The 18,826-nt window shown below is 36.1% G+C and overlaps 5 protein-coding genes across 5 annotated transcripts; 2 read left to right on the top strand and 3 right to left on the bottom strand.

Annotated features, from left to right (window-relative positions):
• Positions 1-1,015: 1,015 nt before the first annotated feature.
• Positions 1,016-2,459, bottom strand: LOC114745531 (nicotianamine synthase-like). The gene is made up of 2 exons (XM_028933689.1): positions 2,420-2,459; positions 1,016-1,872 (listed from the first exon to the last, which is right to left on the bottom strand). Exon 2 carries the CDS (start codon positions 1,868-1,870, stop codon positions 1,016-1,018), a length of 855 nt encoding a protein of 284 aa, XP_028789522.1. The 5' UTR covers positions 1,871-1,872; positions 2,420-2,459.
• Positions 2,460-4,654: 2,195 nt separating this feature from the next.
• LOC114745540 (glutathione S-transferase U19-like) lies at positions 4,655-5,916 on the top strand. Its single transcript, XM_028933700.1, has 2 exons — positions 4,655-5,154; positions 5,254-5,916. The coding sequence occupies exons 1-2, from the start codon at positions 4,840-4,842 to the stop codon at positions 5,611-5,613; spliced, it is 675 nt and encodes a 224-aa protein (XP_028789533.1). The 5' UTR covers positions 4,655-4,839; the 3' UTR covers positions 5,614-5,916.
• Positions 5,917-8,845: 2,929 nt separating this feature from the next.
• LOC114745530 (probable glutathione S-transferase parC) lies at positions 8,846-9,761 on the bottom strand. Its single transcript, XM_028933688.1, has 3 exons — positions 9,755-9,761; positions 9,345-9,649; positions 8,846-9,190 (listed from the first exon to the last, which is right to left on the bottom strand). The coding sequence occupies exons 1-3, from the start codon at positions 9,759-9,761 to the stop codon at positions 8,846-8,848; spliced, it is 657 nt and encodes a 218-aa protein (XP_028789521.1).
• Positions 9,762-10,336: 575 nt separating this feature from the next.
• On the bottom strand, positions 10,337-11,195 carry LOC114745541 (probable glutathione S-transferase parC). The gene is made up of 2 exons (XM_028933702.1): positions 10,833-11,195; positions 10,337-10,762 (listed from the first exon to the last, which is right to left on the bottom strand). The coding sequence occupies exons 1-2, from the start codon at positions 11,148-11,150 to the stop codon at positions 10,418-10,420; spliced, it is 663 nt and encodes a 220-aa protein (XP_028789535.1). The 5' UTR covers positions 11,151-11,195; the 3' UTR covers positions 10,337-10,417.
• A 2,814-nt stretch (positions 11,196-14,009) lies between these two features.
• On the top strand, positions 14,010-18,126 carry LOC114745529 (receptor-like protein EIX1). The gene is made up of 2 exons (XM_028933687.1): positions 14,010-15,024; positions 16,661-18,126. Exons 1-2 carry the CDS (start codon positions 14,010-14,012, stop codon positions 18,124-18,126), a joined length of 2,481 nt encoding a protein of 826 aa, XP_028789520.1.
• The last annotated feature ends 700 nt before the right edge of the window (positions 18,127-18,826 follow it).

Genomic DNA, 18,826 nt, shown 5'->3' with positions numbered 1-18,826 from the left:
TAGTTTTTTCCGGCTGAGTGACATGCCTTTTGTTTCTTTTTTTGGGCTGTTGTGGCATTTGATATTTATTAGATCTAGATGGTTTCTTTAATTCCTGATTATTAGGTTTTCCAATTAAAATAATCTGTTGTAGCAGTATTCTGTATTGAAAATGTGGGTAGTATTTGATATGCCTTTGGGAATTGCCACAGCAGAGAATTGGAAGACACCAAGTGAGAATCACTTGCTGATTCAGTTCATCGACGGAGTTTGGAATTGAGAGACTCTATTGCTGCCTTCCGATTCCTACGAGCTGTCCAATGGCTGGTTCTCATGCATACTTCAACCGATATGATGGTTCTCATGCATACTTCAACCAATATGATGGTTCTCATGCAAATGCTCAAATATCTTGTTTTATGAATTATCCTGCTTGCCGCAAAAATCTTGATTTTTGAGCGATTCATTGAATTCTCTTCGGCTAGTCTTAGGCTTCAGGAATGGCTCGTGTGAGCACGTGGCATATTTACCTATCCCCTTCGAACTCGTCAGAATTATTGAAAAGAAACAGTACCAAGTTGAGCATTAAAACTATCCTGTGTACAAAAGTAAATGAATAAATACTGTGTTGAGGGAGTGAAAAAATGGCTAGTATATAAATAAAATGTGTGTTTGCGTTGGACGTGCATTTTTTTGGGTTATATTTTATATCAATTAAGCATTAATCAACTCTGAATAATTTTGTGTAACCCATTTAGTGCCTAAATCATTTAAATTATGCCAAAAGATTAATTTTTTCAGCATCAAAACTAAAATTGCTTTGTGAGAAATCCTGAGCTGACACTTTTATTAATATGAATGTTCTCAAATGGCTCGTAAAGAGCAACGAGGGAAGCATTTACCTGAACATTAAACACCACCCACGTGACTAGCTCATGTAGGAGGAAAACTCAAACCAACAAAGAACAAACAACAATAGCATAATTATTTCCCACCCATAAAGACGACCATCTTGAATGCTTGCTTGCCGATCAATCTAAACCATAGGCTTGCGAAGAAGAACAACTGAGTTGATCACATCGTTTGTGGGATGAAATATCGTAAGAACCTCAAAATTGCCCAAATCTTGCTCTTCCACAACAGGGTACAAGAAAGCCCTTGCCCCTTTTGCACTTCTCACAAGCAAGAACCCTCCCTCCTTCATATACTCACCCAAGTGTCCCAAAATCTTCACTTTTGCTTCTCTGCTCATTCCCACAAGAGCTGCTAAGAAGATACAGTCATATTGTACCAATTTCTCTTTAATTTGCATGATATCTTTTGTCTCAAACTTCATCCTCTTCTCAAGCTCTGAGTCTGTAGCAACGATCCTACAAGCTGCCTCGTTGGCTTTCTCATCGATGTCGAAGTTGTCAAATTTTGTGGATGCCAAGTGATGTGTGGCCATTATGAGGGAAGTGAGTGGCATTGGACCAGACCCCACAAAAGCTACCTTCTTGGGATGGACCAAACCATTGTCTCTGAGGATTTTGTTTTCTAGGTTTGCTAGTTTGACGTAATTCCCATAGTATGGGAAGAGAGTGAGGTTGTTCAAAGGTTTGGGAATTTGGGCAAGAAAAGATGAGAATTCTAACTCCAAAAGGCCTTCAGCTTGTCCACAAAGGTTAATGAGACTCTCCCTCATGTTCTTCACATCTTGGGGCAAAGATTGAATGTTAATGGAGGAAGGAAGGGTGCAGAGATTGACGAGGTGAGTGAAGAGACTGTTCACTTGCTTGGAAGGCCTAAGGGATTCAAGCTTTGATATGTCTGCATGAAGCTGCATGATTTGAGCAATGAGAACGTCTTCCGGGATCTGGGTTCCCAAGTTGAAGTTCTGGAAGGAAGCCATTGCTGAAATGAGCTCAAAGTTTGGAACAAGAAACTGATTAAACTCAGGACAGAAGGTTCTTGTAGTGGGTTTGTGGAAAAATCATATTACTTCAGGCATTTATAGGAGGGCTCTGGAGCTGTTTGCCGTATCATAAAAACTGAATTTTAAAGTAGCTATACAAGTTATTTTTGTTGTGAATATAAGATTTTAATATACTTTATTTTTCAAGTTTATAATTTTTTCCTAAAGTATTCTTATTGATTACACATAACAAGGGAATTTCATCAAAGAATAGTTATAATGCACCTAATTAATAACGGTATTTTAAAAAAATCAACACATTTGGTATAAATAATTAACTAATTTTCTTAATATTTTCAAATTAAGTTGTCTAGTTCTTATATAGGGAAGTACACAATGAAGCATATCAGTATTAATTTAACAATAGGAGGTCATGACCTTCAATCCCAAATGATGCACTGAAGAGGGGTGTTTCATGCCTCCCAGCTTTTAGCGGTCTAGTTTGGGAAAGGCAAATCTGTAGACCTAGTTATACAAGCAGCTCATGCAATTAGGAAAGAATAAACAATAAATTAAACTTGTACGTTGTGGGACCTGAATCATTTTGAGACACAAAAAGTATTAACTAACTAAACCAGAGACAGTGTTTACTGTTGTGGGGACAATTTTCCCACTAACATTTTGGTTGTTTAAATTTCCCTAAGCTCCGTTTTGAATATAATACTACTTCCAGTCCTTAATATAAGATCTTGTTGGATTTTTATTTTAGTTCTAAATATAAGATCCCAATCCACTTTGTCTCTCATATTTATACATTTTTTCTCAAGTTAATCCTTCTAACAATGGTAGTTCTAGCCAATATAATTGATTAGTAAGGATATTTTAGGAAAGACAACACATATTTAGTACAAATAACTAACTTAACTTCTTTCCTTAATCCCCTCAAATTAGTCAAATAGTTCTTATAATTAGGACCAGAGGTAATACGTGGTTTGAAAAGTCCTATGTTTCATTTTATAAGGTATTTTGTGGATTCATAATGTTAATTAATGTCTTTTTAAAATGTTCCTTAAATGTATAGCCTATTCCCGTTCGTTTATGGCCGTCCCGTTTGGATGGAGAGAGAAGAAAATAAAAAGAGAGAAAAAATCGGAGATAATATTATCACTCAAATTCGAAATATTTTGCATTTCCATTTTGTTTTCCATATCATCTCCTTTTTCTTTCTCATTTTTTATTTGACTCAGGGCTAGTATTGATACAAAAGTAGTAGTTTTAACAACTGAAAAAGCTCTTTTTTTTTTTTTGAATGAATGAAGAAGCTCTTTTTGCTTGAATATCATCATGAATCAGATGTGAAATTATATGAAAGATTAATGATTAAATGATTGTTTGATTACATGTATATAGAAAAAAATTCAATTATATTTTTGACAAATGAGAAAATTTATTCGGCGTTTCTAAAATTTCTGCTTCTGACTTAATTGAACATATTTCATTTCATAGATTACGTTGAAATGACTATAAACCTTTTCATGAGATATGAACCAAAATAATTGAAATTATCAAGTAATTTTTTTTAATTTATAAAGGACAATTTTTAAGATAAACACACTGGTACTCTTAACATTTTGTAAAATGTAACGCTATATAAATTGAAATATAGAACTTTTCAAAAAGATGTACGATAATAATAAACAGAGAGAGTAGAATAGGGAGGGATGAACTTCATTTTAATTGTAAATAAATGTAAGCAAGGGATTATAATAAACATGGGTTTTACTAAATGAACGAGTGAGATGCTTAAATATTTAGGAATAAAAGAGAGGATCATTGGTTTCACACATAGGAATGGTGAAGCAGAAAGTGGGGGGGAAAAAGCAAAGCATATAATTAGGCGCTGCGAGTTCACACAAACAACACAACACAACAAAACTTAAAGGCATGTTTGATTCCAAAAGTTGTTTTATAAAACAAAAAGGGAAAATATTTTTTTTTTAAGGTGGATCGGACGCCATAAAATCCCCTGAAAAGAAACACAGAGAGCCCAAAAAGGGCCCAATAACATTGCAAATATTTTTTTTTCAAAACTTATATTAAAAAAACTACTTTTCAAAATTGTCTTTAAAACATAGAAACAGAAAATAAATCAAACAGATCATAGGATTTCATCTGTGCGTGTGCGCGCGCGCGCGTGTGTGTGTTTTTTTTTTCTGCAATAAGATTCCTGGTCTACAGCTGCATGGAGCTTGCTTTCGCCATTACAGCGTTGTCTGGAAAGCACGCACCACACAGATCAATACCCATTTTATGAGAAATTCAGCTAATATTTTAATAAAATTAGTCACGTACATGCCATCATTTTTTTAAAATGTCATTTATTATAAATTTTATATCACATTTAAATGTTAATAAAAAAATTGTGTACTTTTTGAAAAATAAATATCTATAATCTGAATAAAAATTTTCAAAAAAATCACATTGATCTTTTATAAATATTCAAATGTATGCATTTCCAACAAAAATTTCAAATTATTTATGTTACTCTTCAATCTCACTCCCACGCATCTAACAAAGTAAGTTAAAATTGGAATATATAATTTGACTTTTTAATTTCTAGCTCTACGTGTTTTTTCTCTCCCCCTTTTTAGGAAATTCGCAAACACTTTTTTTTTTCCAAGAAAAAAATTATAACAGTACGTAGCAGCGTGGCAATTGGCAAACGAAAAAGTGAAGTAATGAAGTTCTCTTCTCTCAGGTTCTGGATATGCTGCTGCAAATCTTGACGCAATAATGACAATCGAACCGACGAATAAAGCAACGACTAGAAGCCCCTAGAATTCTAAACCACCTTCCCCTGCTTCTTCTTTGCATCTATATATGTAACCGTAGCTAACTTTTCTTCTAACATTCTCGGAAGTTGTGAGAGATTCTCTGTGTTTTAAGGTTGGGATTGAGGTTCAACAATGGCGGACGAAGTGATTCTTCTGGATTTCTGGCCAAGCCCATTTGGGATGAGGGTCCGAATCGCCCTGGTAGAGAAGGGAATAGAGTACGAAGGAAGAGAAGAAGACTTGAGCAACAAGAGCCCTCTGCTTCTGAAGATGAACCCTGTTCATAAGCAAATCCCAGTTCTGATTCACAACGGCAAACCCATCTCTGAATCTCTCATCGTTCTTCAATACATCGACGAGGTTTGGAATCAAAATCATAAATTGCTTCCTTCTGATCCCTACCAGCGAGCCAATGCCAGATTCTGGGCCGACTACATCGACAAGAAGGTTCGTATAACCATCATCTTCGTTTAATGTAAGAAATAAAAATAAAATCCAGATTAAACAGTTGAATTCATTTGTGGTTGTGAATTGTTGAAATTGCAGATATATTCGACTGGGAGATTGGTGTGGGCAACTACAGGGGAATTACAAGAAAGAGCGAAGAATGAACTGAGAGAGTGCTTCAAGCTGTTGGAAGCAGAGCTAGGGGACAAGACTTTCTTTGGTGGCGATACGTTTGGTTTGGTGGACGTGGCTCTGATTCCATTTTACAGCTGGTTCTTCACACTTGAAACCACCGGGAACTTCAGCATCACCGACGAGTTTCCCCATCTGGTGGGTTGGGCTAAGAGGTGCATGCAGAGGGAGAGTGTGGCCAAATCTGTGCCTGACCAGTACAAAGTTTATGACTTCCTCTTAGACCTCAAGAAGAAACTTCAACCTCAGCTTCAGCAGCAACACTGAAATCTCATGTACTTGTAAATGTTACGAGTTCGTCGGATTATTCTAGTGTTGCAACAATCCGATTATGGTCTCCATATTTCTGTGGATCCTGTTCGTGTTTCTTTCTATCTTCTGAAGCATGTCTGAGTCTCATTTTGTTCTGTAAAAATAGTAGGATCTATAGTGATGGACAATAAAAGCACTGTGATGTTTAAGTGGATATTCTTGCGTAGATGAATACTTTTGTTTTAGCATGGCGTAATTAGTGTAACTATGTTGTTGAAGTATTGAAAGAATGACAGTGGAAGATGCTGCAGAGAAAAATGGAATTTATTACATTATTTGCTCATTCTTAAACAGTACATGTGAAACGGGATTCACATCATCTGCTTCTGCTAAATGAAGGGGAAAAAACCTCAAGAAGAGTCAAACACCCATGGAACTCCGATACAGAGTAATCTCACAGATAACATGAAAATATCAATGAAAGAATGTTAGACAAATGAGAAAAACAACACAAAAGTCAAAACCTAAGTGATGTCAGTCTCCTGTCTATTATTTTATTTGAATCAATCCGACGAGTAACGAATCAGCAAAACCATGCCTCCTTTATTCTTCTCACAGCACCACAAAAACACTGGACACAGAAGAAAATCTAGAAGGTGCGGGACAAAACTGGTCCCTCACAAAATACAGAGGAAGAACCACCGCAAGTGGAGGAACAGAAACACAAGTGACTACCAAAATCCTTGTCTTCCTCAACAATGGTGTCCAGTATTTTCTTCATCCTGCGACGCGTGACAGAGATAAACCGAGGAGGAGCAACCTCCGTCACCACCACGCTCTCAGACTTGAACTTGCCCATTTTGGTAGGGAGAAGAAAGCAGAGCAATCTCTGCTTTCCCAAGGAAGCTACTATAAAAGAAAGAAAGAAAGATCGAAGAATGCAAGAAGAGAGGTATGAGAATGGTTGATTTATAGGGATGAGGATTGGTGAAATTGTGGCGCAACGTTGCTGAGTTTTCTGAAGCAAGCGGCTTTCAGTGGTCGGTCACATGTGGGGCTGAATCTAGCCATCTATAAAGAAGTGTCCTTTGCCATCAGCCAAAAAGTACAATGTCCTTGCATTGCATGCCTTTTTTGTATCACACCAGATTGAAAAGATTCAGAATTCTCAAGAGAGATCAACGAAGCTGAATATTCTTAGTTTCCTTCTTTCTCTTCAAACTACGCCTTGTGTGATACTATAGAAGATACGTGACGCCGTTCGTATCATTGTGGCATAGTGTGTTTTGGCGGCGAGAAAGTCTTAATCTGTGCATTGAACCGTGTGAAGGAAAAATGAAATTAGGGTTCCTGGCAATTGAGACAAAAAAGGGAGCATTGAATACGGAAAGTGGCGAGAGTGGAGTATGAGTTTGAGGCAGATGGAGAGAGGGACACCCTTGAGGTTGAGGATGTGGTTCGCAGCCTTAACCGCATCAGCACGACATCGGATGCGGAATAGAATAATTTGGTTGCCCCAACCGCCCCCCAAAAAAAAAAAAACAAAAAGAAAAAAAATGATATATGTTTACAATACTCCACCTATTCTTAATATGGATTTAATTAAAGAGTTAATATTAGTTCTATATAAAATATCTATTTCATATATTTATTAATTTTTTAAAATTAATTATATTAATATTTCCTCGACAAGAGAGGGAGAGAATTAAAAAAAGATACCTAGAATATTTTTTTTTAAAAAATCATATTAGCTAATTTAACTAACATTTTTTATCTACTCAAATTAGTTAATTACATCTTATATTAAAGACCGAATACGCAAAAAGTGTCCAGAATAAGATTGTGAAACTCACAAGAACTCATAGGAAGGACGTAAACTTGGATGGCGAAATCGTATCATAAACTTATAAGAGTTTATCAACTTATCTTTATCAATAAATAATTATTAAATGAAATATGTAATAAAAATAATACATCTGGTTTCCATAATGAGAAGGTGGAATTTTAAGAATGCCAGCTTGCGGTTGAAGCACAGGCTCGTTACTTTGCTGGTGCATGAAAACGAGCTTCACGTGGCCTTCTCGTCGTTATTTGTATCATCAATAACACTATAATTCGTCGTTTGGAGGCAATCGTGTATGATTTTTCTGCACAGAAATATACTACCTCTAGTTTTAATTATAAGATTTTGTTTATAATCTATAAATGAGATCTTATAAATAAGACCGGAACATATATCTACGATTTTTCAAATGATGTCATGATATACGATATTGTCATCCATAACTTCTGATACAAAATTTTATAGCAGCTCATTAAAAAGTGTGGAATTGGCATTACTCCATGAGGAATATTATTTTGGTTCAACAGAAGCTAAATAGAAAAAGGGAAGGGGGGTAGTTTTTCATCTGCGTCAAAAGAAAGATGATTTTGTTCTGAAATATGCGAAAAGGAAGGAACAATATAACTCGCGTAATTTTTCATATTATTCTTTAGTTTTCCTAAAGCTTTATGGCCTCATTTATTTGGGAAAATTGGGGAAAGCTCCTCTGCTAGAAATTTTATTGGCAAGAAAAACTTGATAAATATTTATGCACAGAAAATATCAATATTTTACAAATTTTGTCCACATAGAATACCTGTACTCTAATTTAAGTCATACCACCCATAAAATTTTGAATGAGAACTTTTCTCCGATCTTTCCTATTTATTTTTAGACCAAGTCCACCTTGATAGGTTGAGCAAGTCAACATTTAATTGAATTATAAGATGAGTTTAAGAAAATTAATTAAATTTTAAACATATTTTTGGATTATAAGATGAGTAATAGACAATAAAATATCTGCAGTTCATATAATAGACATATAAATGGAAAAAAAAATGCCAAATTACAATATTAGAATTTTTATTAAGTCGTGTCCATGGATGAACGAGCCATAAAACACACATTTTCATACAAAGGATTATTTAGCTACTAATAAAAGCCACGGAAAGTCTCACATCAGCAAAACCAGTTTCTTTATTTTCGCCAGAGTAAATAATAACTAAGACACAAATATACCAGAATCTTATAGTACAATACAGCGACGCTAAGACGTGCCCAGCTAATAACTGCAAGCGAGTACGTATGTATTTGGTTATGGACCATGGAAAAACTCATCAGTAAAACGAGTTTCTCTGTTCTCTTAAGCGTCTGTCCATCAACCCAACCTCCATAAACCAGAATACTCATTTAGATGTTTGGTGCTCAGTCCAACTGAAGCTTCTTCCTGTGGCCCAAGACAACCTCGTAGATTTCCTTCTTATCTGCAAGTGATTTTTGAACACTTCCTCTCTGCAAGCATCTCTTTGCCCATTCAACGATCTTAGGACACTCTGCTTCCACTTTCAGGTACCCTATTGTCTCATAAACATAGAACCATTTATAGAATGGAATCAGAGCAACATCCACCAACCCAAATGTGTCACCTCCAAAATTTGGTTTGTCTCCAAGAGCTTCCTCCAATTGCTTCAAATTCAAAATCAATTCCTTCTTCGCCTGTTCATGCTCTTCAACATTTGCAGCCCAAATCCTCTTCCCAACCCCATGAACAATGCTTTGGTGACTTGAAAATTAACCACATGCGCAAACGCAGATGCCGCTGCATACGAATCAGCCTCAAGCAGGCTGCAGATTTTGGTAATAACACTTTCAGTACTGATAAACTTCACTAGACAGTGATCTAAATAATACAACTGACACTAATCTTGGAGCCAACAAAATCAGCCCAGAATTTGGCTTGAGCTCTCTGATCACGATCAGATAGAAGTAATGGAGCTTGACCCTTCCAAGCCTCATCAATGTACTCCGCGATTATGAGGGATTCGTTGATGGTTTCGTCGTTATGGATCAGAACCCCGATTGTCTTGTGAAACGGGTTCATTTGCAGAAGCAGAGGGCTTTTGTTGGTCAGATCCTCTTCCTTGTACTCAACTCCTTTCTCGGCCAATGCAACCTTTGCATCCAGCAAAACAACTCGTCTGCCATTATCAAACACGGCCACTGAAATCTCTAGTTGGAAAAATGAAACAGTGAAGTAAAAGTTACAGACAAGAACTGGATATTTCAAGAACAGAGAATGGAAAATATATTAAAGAAGAATGGATGATCCGTAACCCTTCATTCCAGTCTTGCGTGTCGGTAGTCAACAAGTTTATGTTTTCTCGTCGTTTCTTTGTGGGAAGTGGAATTCCGGGACCATCCAATCCTTTATGTCGCGCTTGTTGCTTCTTCAAAGGAGCTTTTGCAGTAAACGTTATTCGAGTAAACATACTTTTCTTCGTGCTCAGCCACAAACCTTGTGGATACTAGATCACAAAGTCTAGAAATTCCATATCATTAGAGGAACATACTACTTGACTTTTTAGATTTATCAACAAGTCTTTTATTGGGGTTTTGAATTATTTGAAATAGGGACTGGTTATTTTCTGTCTTCCATTGGTTTCTACTGTGAATTATCCGTAGTACACATTTCATGGAGAATGCAGAGGGCTTGGGTGAGTCCATGGTTTGACTTTTTGCACATTTGAGGAACCACACACGTTAACAAATGTCGAAGACACAACCGAGTATTTTCATCGTAAAACAACATCAAGAACACATTCCTACACACAACTTACTTTACTGCGTAATCATCAGACACAACCAAGTTGATTTCACCTTCTGACACACCTAAGGATCCACCAAGCGAAACTCAAACTTTAGAACAAAGTGTTTGTATCAAACACTTATTGGTTCTGTTTATTCTTAGCACACGTTTTGTATCCTTCATGTGTTTCATCAGTCCAAATGACTTTTCTTTCTGAAGTCAACAACAAAATCGTAGATCTCCTTCTCAGCAGCAAGAGATTTGGAAACACTTTGCCTCTGGATGCATCTATGAGCCCAGGCAATGAGCTTAGGACAATGTGTTTCCACCTTGAAGTTGCATAATGCCTCGTAGGTGCAAAACCAGGGATAGAATGGAACCAGAGCAATGTCAACAAACCCAAAGGTTTCACCTCCGAAGAAAGTTTTGTCTCCAAGTGTCTCTTCCAATCGCTTCAAGTTCTCCATTATCTCCTTCTTTGCCTCTTCGTGTTCTTCTTTCTTTCCTGCCCATATCCTTCCTCCAACATCTCCCACCTGCATTTAATGAACCATGATTAAAAGGGAGAGACGGAGATCGAGAAGCGCTGAAAAATTAGGAAATTACCTTCTTGTTGACAAAATCAGCACAGAATCTGGCTTGAGCTCTGAGAGAAGGATCAGAGGGAAGTAAAGGAGCCGTTTCTTTCCAAACTTCATCGATGTATTCTACTATTATGAGAGATTCACAAATGGGCTTGCCTTTGTGAATGAGAACTGGGATCTTCTTGTGAATTGGGTTCATTTGCAGAAGCAGAGGGCTCTTGTTGCTCAGATCTTCTTCCTTGTACTCGTATTTGATTCCCTTCTCAGCCAACGCTATTCTGGCTCTCGACCCAAACATGCTCAGCCACTCGTCCAATAACACTACCTCTTGTTCCGCCATTGTTCAGCTCAGATGAATCTTTCACTTTCTGCAGAACAGAATGAGTACGAGAAAGAAATTATAGGCGATAGATCTCAACAGCTGAAAGACACGTGTCGTTCGTTCTCTTTTGTCCTCTTATTTATTCTCTGTTCATCTGCTGCTCTGTTTGTGGGAGATCCCTTCAACTCCACGGTACTCATTCTATATTTCTCTTTTTTCAATCAAAAGTCAACGATTTTGATCCCCAAACGCATGAATATAGGATTCTGAGTTATGATTTTGTTTATGATATGCAATTAATGTGTGGGTGAAATTTTCTAGTTTTCAAGAGTTTGACAGAAAATGCTTACCTCGTAATCTTGTGGTATGAGAGCTTTTTGTAAGCGAAAAATTGCCCTTTCAATCCTCCTTATAGATTCAAACAGTTAGTGCTTGCCATTTTAAATAGGGAGAATGACAAGGAAAAAAGAAGGTAGACATTACTAAATTTCAAATCAGGTTTGATAATAACACTTTATTGGGTGACAATACTAAATTTGTAAATAACAACAAATTTTTATTGATATTTTTTATTTGGTATTTACAAATTTTTAGCTTCTTTTTTTGTCATTTACCCTTTTAACTAAGAGGGAAAAATGATAACAAGCGTAGGAAAATAAAAAGTGAATTAAGGAAAAAACAAATCAGAGGCTCACCCTGAGACTGATGTGGGCTTGGATTTTTCTAACGATCCAACCTTATTGGCCCAATATTACCAATCTCTACGAGTTCGATTTGGTTCGGTGTCTTCTATCAGACCCAAACCCAAACTATATAGGATTTGCTGTGCAGCTTTTCTTTTCCCTCCCCCCCCCCCCAACCCAAAAAAAAAAAAAAAGAGGCCGTGCAGCTTAACAAACGTCAATTCTTATATGAACAGACTTCAATTTATAAAGCCTAAAGAATTCTAGGGAAAAAGACCAAAACAAAATTGAAAATTATGAAAGTCCAATTTAGGCCCCTAATACTTCAAAAGCCCAAGAGAGGAAATTGTGTCTAATATGACATTTTGCAAATATAGTAAAATAACTAAAACGTTTTTGTTTCCAAATACTAATATTTTTTGTTTTCATTTTTATTACACCTGTTAGTATAATATTATTTTAAAATATATTGAACAAAATATTTTTTTTATTTTTTTCAATAATCTCCTCAATTTTAATCTTGATCCTTTTTCTTTAGGTACAATTTTGCCCCCTTATCTTTGGGTACAATTTTGCCTTTCAGGATCAAAATTGCACCATTATAAAGATCAAGGCAAAATTACGCTTCAAAAATAAAATTAAAGTCAAAATCACACCTTAACCCAAAATATATTCATGGTTTTCAGTAGCTCAAACAGATCTAAACACTAAAAAAATTCATTTTTTGTAGTCTCATTTTTTATGATTATTTAAATAGCAATAGTAGTAGCAGCAGTAATATTGTGATATTGATGATGATGAGGGAGTAGGAGGAGGACTCAAGCAGGAGGAGAGGTTTTTTCCCCGCCTGAAAAAGGCAAAAATAATTGGTTGCTAGGAAAGTTCGTTGTTTTAATTTAGACAGGAATGAGAGGAAAAACTCAATTTGAATTCCTTCCGATAGTGTTATTTGTGGAAGACTTTGACTTATACACCTCTGATATAGCAATGCAATTATTGTTCAAGTGAGGAAGCCTTTTACTTACAGATAAGGAGGATCTAGGCTTGTTCAAGTGCTTGTTTGGGTGAAAAAGTGATACCTGATTTGATATTTTATAATTATAGTTAAATGACTAAAATTTCAAACTCGTCATCATTAATAAATTTTTTGTTATTTGCTATTCAATACGTGTCATTATTAGTCCACAAGTTGTTAATAAACTTTTGGAAACAAGAGCATTCTAGTCATTTAACTATATTTACAAAATACCAGATCAGACGCTACTTCTTTTTTTGTGATTTCACAATTTTTCATGTTCTTTTTTTTGTCATTTTCCTAGAATTCTATGTGAACCAAAAAAGTTACAATTGTTATTTCATACCATTACATATAATTATGTAAACATTTTGACCCCGATTTTAGTGAAACTTGAATTCGACACACTTTTCATGAGTATCAAATGCGGAATATTTTCAAAATATATTTTTTTCCAGATACTAATATTTTTTGCTCTCATTTTTATTACACCTGTTAGTATAATATTATTTTAAAATATATTGAACAAAATTTTTTCCCAATAATCTCCTCAATAATATAAAAAAATGTATATAAAATGAATAAGATATATTCATGGTTTTCAGTACCTCAAACTGATATAAAGACTACAAAAAAAAATTCATTTTTTGTAGTCTCATTTTTTATGATTATTTAAATAACAATAGTAGTAGTGGCAGTAATGTTGTGATATTGATGATGATGAGGGAAGAGGAGGAGGAGAGGTTTTTTCCCCGCTTAAAAAAGGCAAAAATAGTTTATTGCTAGGAAAGTTCATTTCTTAAATTTAGACAGGAATGAGAGCAAAAACTCAATTTGAATTCCTTCCTATAGTGTTATTCGTGGAGAAACTTGACTTATACGCGTCTGATATGGAAATGCAATTATTGTTCAAGTGAGGAAGACCTTGACTTACTGATAGATAAGGAGGCCTTAGGCTTGTTCAAGTGCTTGTTTGAGTTTCATGTTGCATGAGCTAGCTGCAATCATGAGTACTCTGCGTAATCTAAATTTCGTGTAAGTGCTGCAACCAGTCATCATACTCATTCTGCACTTGCAGGCTGAGTTATTTATCATAGGCTCATGTTGCCTAAACAAGGAAAGACGAGCTCTTCTCAACATGAAGAATGCCTTTGTGGATGATTATGGTCATTTGTCTTCATGGGCTCTTCTCCAAATTGTTGCCTCTGGAGTCGTGTTTTCTGTAATCCTCAAACTGGCCACGTTGAGATGCTTGATCTCCATGGTGATCTTGAGTCCGGACAGCCTTTAAGAGGTGAGATTAGCCCATCATTGATGGACTTGCCAAACTTAAATTATTTAGATCTCAGTTACAATGATTTCAATGGCAGCGAAATCCCGAAATTCTTTGGTTCTCTCACCAAATTAAGATACCTCGATCTATCTTGGTTTTCTTTTGGCGGAAAAATACCAATTGAACTTGGTAAGCTTTTAGACCTGCGGGTTCTAAATCTTTCCCATAATGGTTTAGTTGGCAGTATACCTTTCCATCTTGCGAACCTTTCTAGTTTGCAAGAACTTTGTCTAGATTGGAATCATTTAGTTGGCAATATTCCTAGCCAGTTTGGTAATCTTTCAAGCTTGCAGATACTTTCAGTTGCCTACAATGATGATTTGAAAATTGATTACAAGAGCCCGGTTGGCATTGAGTGGCTTTCTAATCTTCAATCCTTAACTTCACTAGTCTTAAGTGATGTTAATCTTAATTACTCTAAGAACTTATTACCAATTATTGGGAGGCTTCCAAACCTTAGAGAGCTATACCTAGACAACTGTAGCCTAACTGATATTAATATTCTATCAACTCCTGCATCCCATTTAAATTTTACTCCTTCTCTTGTGTCTCTTGGTCTCGGTCAAAACAAGCTCACATCTGTTTTCCCTTGGCTTTTAAATATAAGCTCCAATCTTGCAAGCCTTTCTCTGGACAACAATCACTTAGGTGGTCCAATTCTAGATGATTTCGGAAAATCCATGAATTCTTTAATGGATCTTGACCTTTCTGATAATGACCTAAATGGAACAATCAGTGATGTCCATTTTAGTAATCTGACCAAGTTACAAGCCTTAACCTTATCTTGTGATTTGTTGACCCTCAAATTCAGCAACAATTGGATTCCACCTTTCCAATTACAATCATTATTGTTATCACGATGTAAGTTAGGCCCTAAATGTTGGAAATTGTGCCCTAGGGGCCAATCATATTGCTATGAACATTGTTAATTTATGAATTTATTAATTACGTTATCATATTATTTGCATGTTTACTGTGATGACTATCCTTGGATAACTCATGGTTTATCCTAAATGTCCTTGGTCGGTCATCTATGTGGGAGCAGAGATGAAATAAGACCAGTATGACTTTAAAGATATATAGAGATATAAATTAAAATCATAGGCACATGTAAGAGTACAAGGTGTTAGACCGACCCGCTATGAGAGAGCTGCATGGGTTAAGTCATAAGCTTCTCTCATATATAAACCATGTCATTGTGCCCTTTGACCTGAGATCATCATGGATTCCTACATGAGAAACGCTTAGCTTTGACCTAGTCAAAAGTCACTTTTGACCGAGTGATCATAAAGACTATGTTCAGGCTTAGTGGTTTTTCATGCGGAGGAATGTGAATGGTCAAGATGGAATTTGCCCCTCACATTTGTAGAGAGATATTACTGGGCCCCTTGATGAGTGAGTATGAGAAATGTATGGCCATACTATAATGGAAAGGTAGTTCTGTTTCTATACTCAGACTACTCAGGGATCGAGAAAGTAACGGTCATGAATAGGAGGATGACGTTCTCCATGCCTCATCCATGACCAAAATGTCGTGTGACAAAAGGGACACGATATGGTTGTATGAAAGGTTACATTGTTCAACGATCCTCGTATGATTTGGGTAGTCGTGATGTCTTGCTAGAGACCGCTTACGACTTGTGAGTCATTATAGTTAATGGCCCACTGCCAACTTCATATGGGCCTACAGGGTCGCACACAAAATAGCCCAACACGAGTTATGATGTCCAGATTCATTGAATCTAAGATATGTCCAGATTCAATGAATAATATAGGGTGGACATGTATATATATATAAATTGGTATATATATATTATATAAATATAAGAGATATTAATTGTTAGATTTAATTTATAAGGATAAATTAAATCTATATAAATTAATTCCGTCATATCTTTATTTTGAATTAAATAAATAGGTGAATTAAATCTGTGAGACGAATTTAATATAAACCATATTTATTTAATTGTTCTCTTATCTAATTAGGCAATATTTGATATTGTATTAATTTCGAAATTAATTTAGGGTTAATTTCGAAATTAAATATCATTCATTAAACCTATAGCATCCTATATATTTGATATGAGGAGCTAGGGTTTTAAGCGTGAGAGTGAAAACACCAGCAGATAAGAGACGGCCTAAGAGAGATAAGAGTGGACGGATTCTCTGAAAACCCTAGACGGACAAAAGGGCACTAGCACGCCGTTTGTGACTGGAGAGCTATTCGTGTGAATACCGGTAGAGGAAGCCGATCGGAGTTGTCGACTTCGAACGACAAAGGAGGCGAGCAGAGGCATCCTGAACGGCGGAATCACCGAGCCACCAGGAAATCGAACACCGAAGGTAATGCTTCTTACTACCTGACTTAAACGCGATCGGTAGATCAGGGCAAGGGATTGAAAGTTTTAAAATTTTAAGTTGATTTCCGCTGCGCGTCGTCTTTCAATACCCTTCACTAAATTCCCCAAATGGCTTCGCACTCAAAATAATTTAACAGTGATACGTGTTTTTCATGCTGAAATCAATGATTCTATACCAGAGTGGTTTTGGAGACTTGTAGAGGGAGCAAATGTACTTCAAATAGAATCCAGTAATCTAACAGGTACAATTCCAAATTTGCCACTTGAATTTACTGTCTCGGAGATATCATTGGCTTCAAATCAAATTGAAGGCTATGTTCCGTCATTTCTACTAAAGGGTGGAGCTCTAGACATTTCAAGAAATCAATTTTCAGAATTTGTTCTTTCATGTGGCAAGGGAATAAATGCAATTGTTGAAAATTTGGTAACGTTAGATTTATCATATAATAACTTACAAGGAAAACTTCCAGATTGTTGGGATCATTTCAAATCTTTAAGATTTCTTGATTTATCCAATAATCAACTCTCTGGAGAGATTCCTAATTCTATAGGGTCTTTAAGTCAACTCGAGCAATTAATTTTGTGGAACAATTGCTTCAGTGGTGTCCTTCCCTCCCTGAAAAATGCAACTGCACTGGGAATGTTAGATTTGGGAAAAAATGACTTGTCAGGACCAATACCACCTTCATGGACTAAAGACAATCTAAAAGAGTTGCAAACTCTTAGCTTACGGATGAATAAATTAGATGGAAAGTTACCCATCCATCTATGTTATTTAAAGAAGGTCAGAGTTTTGGATCTCTCTTTGAACAAGTTTACTGGACCAATACCAAGTTGCATCGACAAGCTAGTTGCAATGGCTCAAAAGCATGTTAGAAATGATTCCATAGGTTTGATCGGATTCTACTATAAAGGAGAATCTCCAGTAGCTGGAACTTTTGGTTGGAACTTGCCTATGGTGTGGAAAGGAAGAGATTTGGTGTACCATGATCGCTATGGGCTTCTAAGCATTGATCTCTCTCACAGTCTACTAGAGGGTGAAATGCCAACAGGAATTGGAAAATTGGTTGAATTGAGATTTCTGAATTTATCATCAAATAAGTTGAGTGGAAAAATCATACAAGAGATAGGAGAATTAAAATCACTAGAAGTTTTGGATCTATCAGAGAATCATTTTCATGGTGAAATTCCTTCGAGTCTTGCAGAAATATCTTCATTGAGCATTTTGAATTTATCGAACAATAGCTTGTCAGGAGAAATTCCAACAGGAACACAGCTGCAATCTTTTGACCCCTCAAGCTATGAAGGAAATCCTTACCTTTGTGGGAGGCCACTGGACAAGCTATGTCCTTCTGAAGATCATCCATTAGGAAATGAGACACAAGCTAACCAGGTTGCTGATGAAGACGACCCTTTCATGAGAGGATTTTACGAAAGCTTGGGCGTGGGATTTGCTGTTGGATTTTGGATAGTGTTTGGATCATTGTTAGCTATTCCATCATGGAGGCATGCCTACTTCAATTTCCTAAGCAAGATGTCGGACTCCATCTACGTGGCGACGGTGCTCCGTGTGGGAAGATGGCGCAGGTGGCTCCGCAACTAACAGGTAATACATTCTTAATACTTATGAGTTTCTTTCTCAATTATATATCAGCTGTAAGAATTTTAACTGTTTATTACTGACTGCCATCATATCAGTTGGAGCTTGGCAGCTTGGGCTTTATCTGCAACAGCTCAAACACAACTGTTGTTTATCAGATTCTGTGGCAACTTTCATATCTGAGTGGATGCAATATTAGTTTCTCCGATTAGACACATAATGGGGTAGAAATTAAATATAAGAAGAATAAGATGGATGGCATCCAGACTTGTATGCCATGATCCTCTAGCGTCAGTTATTTTAGCTATGGAATTATGTATTGTCTATTGGTACTGTAATTTTATTGTAATCTTCGTTGGCCTGAATTTTATTGCAACACAAGAGAATTACGGAAGAATAAATGGAATCAAACCGATCAAGAAACCCAAATGAGTCGCATTTTCTTAACAGTTAGTCTTTTATTTATCCTTGAAGAATTGAAGATTCCTCATTGTAACGCGAAGTAGATAATTTATTCGTATGATCAATCATCATGACAATAGAGAAATTGAAGCAAACCCCGCGAAGTGCAGGGGTATGAAATTCTTCTAATGACTAAAGAAAATGGAAGAGAAAAATGAATAAAACAATTAAGTTATTGGGGTGTTGGACGTGATAAGTTAATTTAATAGTGACCAGGATTGTATATATATTTGATAGATTA

The sequence above is a fragment of the Neltuma alba genome, unplaced genomic scaffold (genome assembly GCF_004799145.2).
Source record: "Neltuma alba isolate B1F8T4 unplaced genomic scaffold, ASM479914v2 tig00004701_pilon, whole genome shotgun sequence".
NCBI lineage: Eukaryota > Viridiplantae > Streptophyta > Magnoliopsida > Fabales > Fabaceae > Neltuma > Neltuma alba.
Note: the sequence above shows the minus strand (reverse complement) of the source record. Positions and strands in the feature narration are given on the sequence as shown.